The 12269-nt window shown below is 39.7% G+C and overlaps 1 protein-coding gene across 3 annotated transcripts in view; it reads left to right on the plus strand.

Annotated features, from left to right (window-relative positions):
- Window positions 1-12269, plus strand: part of ABCA1 (ATP binding cassette subfamily A member 1) — a 137044-nt gene that overhangs the window by 59569 nt on the left and 65206 nt on the right. For all 3 annotated transcript variants that reach the window (XM_082842123.1, XM_082842122.1, XM_082842124.1), the window contains exon 7: window positions 2909-3085. In XM_082842123.1, the coding sequence (XP_082698249.1) occupies window positions 2909-3085 (177 nt within the window). The remainder of the gene's footprint in view (window positions 1-2908; window positions 3086-12269) is intronic.

The following is a 12269-nucleotide window of genomic DNA, read 5'->3' on the forward strand; positions in this document are numbered from 1 at the left end:
CAAACCCACAACAAACATCATTCTCAATGGTGGAAAACTGAAAGCTTTTCCTCAAAGATCAGGAATGAGACAAGGGTGTCCACTCTCACTACTATTATTCAACATATTTTTGGAAGTCCTAGCCATGGCAATCAGAGAAGAAAAAGAGCTAAAAGGAATACAAACTGGAAAAGAAGAAGTAAAACTGTCACTGTTTGCAGATGACATGATACTATACATAGAAAATCCTAAAGATGCCACTAGAAAACTACTGGAGCTAATCAATGAATTTGGTAAAGTTGCAGGATACAAAATGAATGCACAGAGGGCCTTCCCTGGTGGCGCAGTGGTTGAGAGTCCGCCTGCCGATGCAGGGGACACGGGTTCGTGCCCCGGTCCGGGAATATCCCACATATCACGGAGCGGCTAGGCCCATGAGCCATGGCCGCTGAGCCTGCACGTCTGGAGCCTGTGCTCCACAACGGGAGAGGCCAGAACAGTGAGAGGCCCGCGTACTGCAAAAAAAAAAAAAAAAAAAAAAAGAAGCACAGAAGTCTCTTGCATTCCTATACACTAATGATGAAAAATCTGAAAGAGAAAGTAAGGAAACACTCCCATTTACCATTGCAACCAAAAGAATTAAATACCTAGGAATAAATCTACCTAGGGAGACAAAAGACCTGTATGCAGAAAACTATAAGACACTGATGAAAGAAATTAAAGATGATACCAACAGATGGAGAGATATACCATATACTTGGATCGGAAGAATCAATATTGTGAAAATGACTATACTACCAAAAGCAATCTACAGGTTCAATGCAATCCCTGTCAAATTACCAATGGCATTTTTTACGGAACTAGAACAGAAAATCTTAAAATTTGTATGGAGACACAAAAGACCCCAAATAACCAAAGTAGTCTTGAGGGGAAAAAACGGAGCTGGAGGAATCAGACTCCCTGACTTCAGACTATACTATAAAGCTACAGTCATCAAGACAATAAGGTACTGGCACAAAAACAGAAACATAGATCAATGGAACAAGATAGAAAGCCCAGAGATAAACCCATGCACATATGGTCAACTAATCTATGACAAAGGAGGCAAGGATATACAATGCAGAAAAGACAGTCTCTTCAAAAAGTGGTGCTGGGAAAACTGGACAGCTACATGTAAAAGAATGAAATTAGAACACTCCCTAACACCATACACAAAAATAAACTCAAAATGGATTAGAGACCAAATGTAAGACCAGACACTATAAAACTCTTAGAGGAAAACATAGGAAGAACACTCTTTGTCATAAATCACAGCAAGATATTTTTTGATCTACCTCCTAGAGTCATGGAAATAAAAAGAAAAATAAACAAATGGGATCTAATGAAACTTAAAAGCTTTTGCATAGTAAGGGAAACCATAAAGAAGAGGAAAAGACAACCCTCAGAATGGGAGAAAATATTTGCAAATGAATCATCGGACAAACGATTAATCTCTGAAATATATAAACAGCTCATGCAGCTCAATATGAAAAAAACAACCCAATCCAAAAATGTGCAGAAGACCTAAATAGACATTTCTTCAAAGAAGACATAAGAAGCGTATGAAAAGCTGCTCAACATCACTAATTATTAGAGAAATGCAAATCAAAGCTACAATGAGGTATCACCTCACACCAATTAGAATGGGCATCATCAGAAAATCTATAAACAACAAATGCTGGAGAGGATGTGGAGAAAAGGGAACCCTCTTGCACTGTTGGTGGGAATGTAAATTGATACAGCCACTATGGAGAACAGTATGGAGGTTCCTTAAAGAACTACGAATAGAACTACCATATGACCCAGCAATCCCACTACTGGGCATATACACAGAGAAAACCATAATTCAAAAAGACACATGCACCCCAATGTTCATTGCAGCACTATTTACAATAGCCAAGACATGGAAGCAACCTAAATGCCCATCGACAGACGAATGGATAAAGAAGATGTGGTACATATATATAATGGAATATTACTCAGCCATAAAAAGGAATGAAATTGGGTCATTTGTAGAGATGTGGATGGACCTAGAGACTGTCATATAGAGTGAAGTAAGTCAGAAAGAGAATAACAAATATCGTATATTAATGCATATATGTGGAACCTAGAAAATGGTACAGATGAATTGGCTTGCAGAGCAGAAATTGAGACACAGAGTAGAGAACAAACGTATGGACCCCGAGGGGGGGAAAGCGGCATGGGGTGGTGGTTGTGGTGTGATGAACTGGCAGAGTGGGATTGACATGTATACACTGATGTGTATAAAATGGATGACTAATAAGAAAATAAATAAATAAAGATTAAAAAAACCCAAAAAGACTTAGAACTGGCCTATCAGTGAGGTAAGGGGCTTGACTTTCTAGTACTCTGCTCTGATACAAGTAAAAGGAAGAGTTCCACATTCTGAAATTGTTTGAACATAGTTCTTTGCATCAGCTAAATATCTGTATCTACAAATAAATAGTATAAATGCCTTTTTTTCATAATTCAGCCCAACCCCAGGTTAAGATATCATGAATTCCAAAATAATGAGAATTTTCTATTTTCTTTAATAACAGTGGTTTTAGGAGTTCAGACTCTAGATTCCTACTGGGTGAATTACGTGTCCCACTTTTGAGAAAAAGAGGTGGACTCAGGATTTCCCCTCACAAGGACAAGAGTGTGGAGGTGATAAGTCAAATGCCACATTCCGGTTTTAATGTCCTGTAGGATCATGCCTTGACCCATCCTAAAGTTCAGTAGAGACCCTGTGCACTGGATACAGTCCAGCAGTGTCCATTCTTCAAAGCTGTATTGATGTGAAGTCCCCCAAAATGCTTCAAGGACCCTGCTTCCCATCTTTGTAATCCAGTTTTGCTTCTCTCTTTTTTGCATGAAATGCTTCCAGGTATTTTTGCAAGGCTACCAGTTACATTTGACCAATCTGTGCAATGGATCAAAATTAGGAGAGCTGATTCAACTTGGTGACCAAGAAGTCTCCATGCTTTGCAGCCTGCCAAAGGAGAAACTGGATGCAGCAGAGCAAATACTTCATTCCAACCTGGACATTCTGAAGCCGATCTTGGTGAGTAGGATTGCTGTGTGGAGAAGCCTCAAGCACTAATACTTTTGGAATGTGACATTTTTCCTTGGGCAGCATGACTTTGTTTTTGTAGAAATATAGTGCTGGCTGGGAGTTGGAGACATAATTTGGCTCAGTGGTATTCTAACTGTCCTTTCAAACTTTTGGGCTACCTCTCCAAGAGTAAATGGGGGAAGAGTAAGTAGGGTGTGGCTCTGAGTCCAAGTCTAAGGTCCCTTGTGCCTGTTTCAATCAGAGAAAACCTCCTTTTTTATGGTTTTTAATATTGAAAGGGTTCATGTGAAGAAGGAACTCCACAGATTTTTTTAAAAAATTCTCAAAACCATTGATGGGAAGATGGATATCTATTCATTTTTAAAAGCCTATCAGAAAGGAGACATCGAGATGTCTCAGTGGGAAAACCCTGGAATTGGATGGGAGCACACTCAATAATTAGCTTAATCAATGACAAAATTGCATTCACAGAAAAAAATAATCCCAAGAAAGCCCAGTCCATCAGCTGGGAATCACTAGTTCAGAGAAGCAGTCCATGAGAATACATCCAACAACAGGGATGAGTCTGAGCATTCTGGTCGTCTGTGTGTTATGTCTTGTTCCAGAACAGGTATCTTTCTTTGGGTTTCCTTGGAGCTCTGGTGAAATGCCCCTTGGAACAACATCCTTTAGCATTCAGTGTTCAGGTTTCCTATTCACCACAGGGCTCTCTGATTTGTCAGTAGTTTTTTTTAAAACCAGGGAAAAAGCCCTAGAAGAAGGATGTGCCTGGAAAGAGATGTTCCTCATTATAATAGAAAGAAATTGGAATCCTCTGAGCCTTTGCACACCATGATTTCTCTAGAGAAAGATGGGCCCTCCTGGGGAACTAAGAAGGTTCTGTTTCTGGACCCTGTACCTGGATGATACCCTAGAATATTCCTTAGAAACACATGCCAGGGTTTACACTCTTGACTGACCATCAGGGAGTCCTTGTGTCCAGCTTGACGCTCTGATGCTATAGCTTCTGCCTGAGGTGAAGGTCGTAGTCAGACTGTGACTTTCGGATGCTTCTGTGGCAGGGTTGATGGTAATCCCGTCAGTGTGAAGGGTTTAGGCCTAATGCTTAAGATCTGTTTTTGTTTTATTCCAGAAATAATATTTTCTGCTTCAGTGGTTGAAAATGTACTGAGTTATTTTCATTGCTCTGTGATTCCACTGGTAATGTTTCTAGAGTATAATTTTAGTAAGATATGTTTCTGTATGGAGATGTCTGCAGCCCCAGATAACTGGTCTAAATAACCAGATAAGCTCATCTGTGAAGACACTTGCAGGCTGTTGGCACTTTTTGCATCGTGAGACAGAGGGTCAAAGGTTGTTACAAATGGTAGACCATTTCCTTGGACTGTTTTGGCTGTTTTGCTTTATTTCACAACAAGATCAAAATGTTCACCTTTTCAGCTGGGATGATTCAGACTTTGGAAAGATGGGTGCTTTTAGAAGACATAGTAATTTATTCTGGTGCCCATTCATTGTTTCACTTCTGTTTACTCATTAAACACCTATTGTGTGCACAACCCAGTAAAATCCCTCTAATTATATAATGTCTGAATTATGCTCTAAGTAGAATGATAGTACAGCCTTCATAATCTGACAATCAGCAGCTTAGGGTTCAACTTGAAAATCTCTCCCTAGTTGGAAAAATTAGCGTGATCGAGGACATGGAAATGCACTGTCAAAACTGTCAGCTACATCACAGCCCATCCTGTCATGCTGTGTTTGTGCCTTGTAGACCAGTTGGTTCACGGCGGGTGTTGATTAGGGTAGCTGCCATATGCTTCCTGCCCATCTCTCGGGCATAGGAGCATCTCAGGTTCTGCTCCTGCCTGTCAGCTGTTGCTGTGAGATCTTCCTAAAATCAGAAAATGGGGCTCTTGAATTAGAACATAATGAGTGGCCAGGATGGCTCTGTGTAAAGATGTTTTAGGGGATACCTCTGGGATGAAGTGACTTCCAAACATTTTGAAATGTGACTCTTATAGCAGTGCCTTAATTGGAGCACTGGGGTTGATACTTGATTTACATTAAGCAGCCTTTTGCTTCTGCCACTTGGGTGGAATTTTGACATGGGTGATGGTAGATGGATGTTCCGTGACACCTCGTTGCACGTGGGCAGTTAATTGCGCCAAGATATACGACAGGAGCAGCAACCAACGTTGCGGGGGAGGGGAGAGAAACTGTCTGTCTGCACACGTTTCTGTACTAAAAGTGGATTTTGAGGAGAGACATGTTTTGAAACATTTCTCCTCTCTTTCTTTCTTTCTTTCTTTCTTTTTTTTTGATGTGGCTATTTCTCTCTTTTTCAGCCAAAGTATTCTGACACTTTCTCCTGGGTCTCCTTCAGTTCCCTGATGACCACTTGGACCTCAGTATTTTGACAGAAGTGGGGAAGTGTGGCAGAGTAGAAAGGGTGTAGGCCTGGGGTCATCTGCATCTGGGTTCAAATTCTGCCTCAGCATTTTACCAACTGTGGGACCTTGGATACATTAGATTCTGTAAGCCTCAGGTAACAAGGCTTTTACCTACAGGTAACGTAGTTTACCCTTGGTTGTGACTATTGCTCCGGTATATGAAGAGCCTGGCATAAGGCCTGGCACACATTAGATGCTCAATAAATAGAAGTTAATAATTTAATTGATATGAGTAATATAAATTATATGCTGAAAGCAGTGGCTGGTAAGGAAGAAATTTTCTTTTATAAATCAGTGTTAGAAATCAGTCATATACCAAGCAAAGTAATCCTGAAGAATATTTCAATGAAAAATTGCATTCTTTGCTTAGGTATTGCCAAGGCTTCTTATCCTGTAGATTATTTGTTTATGCCTTGGTTATACCTTGCATAAAATGAAGGTATGAATTTTGCATATCAAGGTGTTCACAGGGCTGTATTCCTTTTTGGAGGCTCTGAACATGAATCTGTTTCTGAGCTCATTCGGATTGGTAGCTGATTTCAGTTCCTTGAAGTTGTAGGACTGAGGTCCCTGTTTTCTTCCTGGATGTCAGCTGGGGGCTGGTCTTTACTCAGAGGCTGCCAGCATTCCTTCTCGTGCTTTTCTTATGGTCCCTCCCCAGCCACAGTGGTTTGAGCCCCTCTCATGCTTTAAATCTGATTTTTCCTTCTGCTACATCTCTCTGCTTCCAGCCTGAAAGTTTTTTGCTTTTAAGGGCTCATGTGATTAGACTGAACCCATCCAGATAATCTAGGATAATCTCCCTATTTTAACATTCATTACTTTTTACATCTGTAAAGTACTTTTTACCAGGTGAAGTAACTGATTGACAGGTTCCAGAGATTAGGGTGTGGACTGCTTTGGGGAGGGCATTTGTTCTGCCATAACTGCCTTTGGATTGGAACATATATTAGAACAATATTTCATTCTGTCTTTGAAGTGTTTCTCCAGTGCCCTTGGCTTTTTTTTATTAGTCCCGTTTCAGCCCTGTGTACTTTTTTGCTCATATTCTGAGAGTGATTCTAAAGTACAGTAGACACTACTCATTAAGGTTTGTAAGGCACAAACCAAAGAGCAGTGGCTTTGGGAAGCAGAGCATCTCTGAACAAGGCGTGAGACGTTCATCAACAGAACCAACACATATTTACTGTCTGTCTACTTTGTACCAGGTACTGTTCTAAGGCACTGAAGGTTCAGCCATGAACAACGCAGACAAGGTCCACGTGGAGCTTTCATTCCATTGGGCACTGAGAACCAGCTTTAAGGCTGAGACTGGAAACTTGAGGAATTCTTCCTAAGTTCTGGGTTCTGTAAAGTGAGGGCTGCCCTTCCAGCAGCTGCCTGACAACAGTCTTGTCTCATATGGGACACTGTGAGCCCTAGTGAAAGTCTGTGTGGTTAAGTAGGCTTGGGCTCTAGTCCTGTCTGTGATGTGAAGATGGTGTCTGGTTTTTTTTGTTTGTTTTGTTTTTTTGCGGTACGCGGGCCTCTCACCGTTGTGGCCTCTCCCGTTGTGGAGCACAGGCTCCGGAAGCGCAGGCTCAGAGGCCATGAATCACGGGCCCAGCCGCTCCACGGCATGTGGGATCTTCCTGGACCGGGGCATAAACCCATGTCCCCTGCATCGGCAGGTGGACTCTCAACCACTGCGCCACCAGGGAAGCCCGGTGCCTGGTTTTTGAGGTGAGGAAAATGGTGTCTGATTTGAGTTAGCAAGGACAGGCATGCAGATTGACCTCCATCTTAGACACTGCACGACCATGTGGCTAGACTGCCTTGACTTATACTTTCATCCAAAAGGGAGAAGTTCTATCTCCATGGAACAAAGTGTTCTGTTCCTGTGTCTTCCGATGTGTGTAACACATTCTTGCAGAGGCGGAACTCAGTTCATAGGGCAAAGGAGTTAAGGTGAGTGGTGCTCTGAGGTGCCCAGAGGACTAGTGGGCTCACAGCTGGACTGCACCAGGATCGAAGGAGCAGGTGGAGGAGGAGTGAAGGGTTATCCTTGTCTTGAAGGGTCTTTGACTTGATGAGGTGAATATGAAACAGAGTATATCTGAATTTGAATGACCTTTGAAGCAGCACTCACACCAGTCCACCCCCCCACCCTCCTAATGTGCTCTTCCCTTTGCTTTTCATTTTTCTTCCATATTTATTGGACACCTAGTTATTATGTGCCAGGAACTGTGCTGGACACTGAGTTGAAATAAAACACCAGCTCAGAAATTAAAGTCAAATTGACTTTGCTAGGTTATTGCATTTTTTATTTTAAGTTTCAGTCTATTACAACTTAGTTAAACTAAGTTTTTGGTGGGGCACATGCTGCAGCATATATAGAAATATAATGTGTATTATAGAATGCAGGAATATAATGTTGTACATGTGAAATTTATATAATGTTATAAACCATTGTTACCTCAATTTAAAAAAGAAAAAAATAAAACTCATGTGGAAGGAAAAACCTGGTGAGGATAGAAAGAATATAATGAAGTCATTTATTAGGCCCAGAAAAGATGGCACAGTGGACTTGATCATTCTCAGGCCAGTGCCCCAGACTGTCATGCTTTTAGGAAATGTTTCAATGTTGTGATTAACACATTTTGCAGAAATGGGTAGGAGCTTTTGAGTAATACTCATTTGTCTATTCTTCCATTAATGATAGTATAGTATCTAGCTGTGATCTAAAAATATTGAATAATACATGAATTCCTGTTAGCTTAACACAGAACATACGGTCTTCACCAAAGGTTTTATTTTCCCTCTTTTTCCCCATTTGCCTTCATACAAGAAAATCTTGCCCCCTGTGGTCAATGGGGACCTGTATGAATTCATAGCCAAGGGAATGTTTTTGGTTAAGAAAAATAGGAGGAGGAATTCCAAACTGTGAATGGCTTACCAGAGCTCTTTGGAAATACTACTGGCAAGTTTTGTCTGCCTTTGTCAAGTAAGTATGAGCCGGAGACCTCAGTTAACAGTAGGTACAGGCACATGGTTCTCAGACTTCATCGTGTGGCCTCATTTTAAGGCATATTGGCTGGGGTTAATTTTGTTCAAGGAAGTTAAACATCTTTCAGATCTGATAAGTACTCAAGCCAACTTATATTCTTACCCTTCCTTCATTCCTGCCAATCTCCTTTCCTCCTCCCTCTCTCTCTTATCTTTCATCGAATTAAAAAGAAAGTTATGAAATAGTTCAAATATATAAAAAGGTACAGAAATAACATAAAGAACAATCATGTACCAACATCCATCATTTTATTATGCCTGCTTTAGATTCTTTTCAAGAAAGAAAACACTACAGATACAGTTTATGTCACCTGTGTATCCCCCTCTTTCCTCAAAGATAACCGTTATCCTGGAGTGGCATATTCTTATGCAACCATATATATATTTGCATTCTGTTAATAACAATATAGGGTATTGGTTTGCATGTGTTCATATTGTATAGGTGTGCATGTTGATTTGCAACTTGTCTTTTTCACTCAGCGTTATGTTCTTGAGATTTATCAATGTTGATAAATGTGGCATCTGGTTCGTTTTAACTGCTGCATGGTATTCCATTTTTATTCTAAAAAAATGTTTTTAAATTTCTTCTTCCAGTCTTTGGCTTGTTTTTTCCCATTGCTGATGGTATCTTTTTGCGCAAAGTTTTTACTTTCAGAAGTTGAAGTCGTTTGTTCCCATTTTTGCTTTGGACTTCTGTATTTTAAGAAGGCCTTCCCTACCTTAGGTTCATAAGTACATTTTCTCCTCTATATCTTTTAAACTTTCATTTTTAGTTTTAGCTTTTCAATATACCAAGAATTTAATTTTGTATAGTGGTATGAGATGGAAAAATTACTGTCTTTTTTTTTAACATCTTTATTGGAGTATAATTACTTTACAGTGTTGTTAGTTTCTGCTCTATAACAAAGTGAATCAGCTATATGTATATATATATCCCCATATCCCCTCCCTCTTGCACCTCCCTCCCCCCCTTGCTATCCCAAGCTGATCTCCCTGTGCTATGTGGCTGCTTCCCACTAGCTATCTGTTTTACATTTGGTAGTATATATATGTCAGTGCTACTCTCTCACTTCATCCCAGCTTACCCTTCCCCCTCCCCCTGTCCTCAAGTCCATTCTCTATGTCTGCATCTTTATTCCTGTACTGCCCCTAGGTTCATCAGAACCATTTTTTTTTTTTCAGATTCCATATATATGTGTTAGCATACGGTATTTGTTTTTCTCTTTCTGACTTACTTCACTCTGTATGACAGACTCTAGGTCCATCCAACTCACTACAAATAACTCAATTTTGTTTCTTTTTATGGCTAATATTCCATTGTATATATGTGCCACATCTTCTTTATCCATTCATCTGTTGATGGACACTTAGGTTGCTTCCATTTCCTGGCTATTGTAAATAGTGCTACAGTGAACGTTGTGGTTCATGTTTCTTTTTGAATTATGGTTTTCTCAGGGTATATGCCCTGTAGTGGGATTGCTGGGTCATATGGTAGTTCTATTTTTAGTTTTTGAAGGAAACTGCATACTGTTCTCCATAGTGGCTGATCTGATCTTTATGATTTCTTTCCTTCTGCTAACTTCGGGTTTTTTTGTTCTTCTTTCTCTAATTGCTTTAGGTGTAAGGTTAGGTTGTTTATTTGAGATATTTCTTGTTTCTTGAGGTAGGATTGTATTGCTATAAAATTCCCTCTTAGAACTGCTTTTGCTGCATCCCATAGGTTTTGGGTTTTCATGTTTTCATTGTCATTCATTTCTAGGTATTTTTTGATTTCCTTTTGATTTCTTCAGTAATCTCTTGGTTATTTAGTAGCATATTGTTTAGCCTCCATGTGTTTGTGTTTTTTTTACAGTTTTTTTCCTGTAATTGATATCTAGTCTCATAGCGTTGTGGTCAGAAAAGATACTTGATACGATTTCAATTTTCTTAAATTTACCGAGGCTTGATTTGTAATCCAAGATATGATCTATCCTGGAGAATGTTCCATGTGCACTTGAGAAGAAAGTGTATTCTGTTGTTTTTGGATGGAATGTCCTAAAAATATCAGTTAAGTCTATCTGGTCTCATGTGTCGTTTAAAGCTTGTGTTTCCTTATTTATTTTCATTTTGGGTGATCTGTCCATTGGTGAAAGTGGGGTGTTAAAGTCCCCTACTATGATTGTGTTACTGTTGATTTCCCCTTATATGGCTGTTAGCATTTGCCTTATGTATTGAGGTGCTCCTATGTTGGGTGCATAAATGTTTACAATTGTTATATCTTCTTCTTGGATTGATCCCTTGATCATTATGTAGTGTCCTTCTTTGTCCCTTGTAATAGTCTTTGTTTTAAAATCTATTTTGTCTGATTTGAGAATTGCTACTGCAGCTTTCTTTTGATTTCTATTTGCATGGAATATCTTTTTCCATCCCCTCACTTTCAGTCTGTATGTGTCCCTAGGTCTGAAGTGGGTCTCTTGTAGACAGCATATATATGGGTCTTGTTTTTGTATCCATTCAGCCAGACTTTGTCTTTTGCTTGGAACGTTTAATCCATTTACATTTAAGGTAGGTGATTATTGATATGTATGTTCCTATTACCGTTTTCTTAATTGTTTTGCATTTGTTTTTGTAGGTCTTTTCCTTCCCTTGTGTTTCCTGCCTAGAGAAGTTCCTTTAGCATTTGTTGTAAAGCTGGTTTGGTGGTGCTGAATTCTTAGCTTTTGCTTGTCTGTAAAGGTTTTGATTTCTCCATCAAATCTGAATGAGATCCTTGCTGTGTAGAGTAATCTTGGTTGTAGGTTTTCCCCTTTCATCACTTTAAATACGTCCTGCCACTCCCTTCTGGCTTGCAGAGTTTCTGCTGAAAGATCAGCTGTTAACCTTATGGGGATTCCCTTGTATGGTATTTGTTGCTTTTCCCTTGCTGCTTTTAATATTTTTTCTTTGTATTTAATTTTTGATAGTTTGACTAATATGTGTCTTGGCATGTTTCCTCTTGGATTTATCCTGTATGGGACTCTCTGTGCTTCCTGGGCTTGATTGACTGTTTCCTTTCCCATGTTAGGGAAGTTTTCAACTATCATCTCTTCAGATATTTTCTCAGACCCTTTTTTTTTCTCTTCTTCTTCTGGGACCCCTATAATTCGAATGTTGATGCATATAATGTTGTCCCAGAGGTCTCTGAGACTGTCCTCAATTCCTTTCATTCTTTATTCTGCTGTGTGGCAGTTATTTCCACTATTTTATCTTGCAGGTCGTTTATCCGTTCTTCTGTCTCAGTTATTCTACTATTGATTCCTTCTAGAGAATTTTTAAATTTCATTTATTGTGTTGTTTATCATTGTTTGTTTGCTCTTCAGTTCTTCTAGGTCCTTGTTAAACGTTTCTTGTATTTTCTTCATTCTATTTCCAAGATTTTGGATCATCTTTACTATCATTACTCTGAATTCTTTTTCAGGTAGACTGCCTATTTCCTCTTCATTTGTTTGGTCTGGTGGGTTTTTACCTTGCTCCTTCATCTGTTGTGTATTTCTCTGTCCTCTCATTTTGTTTAACTTACTGTGTTTGGGGTCTCTTTTTTGCAGGCTGCAGGTTCATAGTTCCTGTTATTTTTGGTGTCTGCCCCCAGTGGGTGAGGTTGGTTCAGTGGCTTGTGGAGGGGACTGGTGCCTGTGCTCTGGTGGGTGGTGCTGGATCTT

Source organism: Leucopleurus acutus (genome assembly GCF_964270905.1).
Source record: "Leucopleurus acutus genome assembly, chromosome: 7".
Taxonomy (NCBI): domain Eukaryota; kingdom Metazoa; phylum Chordata; class Mammalia; order Artiodactyla; family Delphinidae; genus Leucopleurus; species Leucopleurus acutus.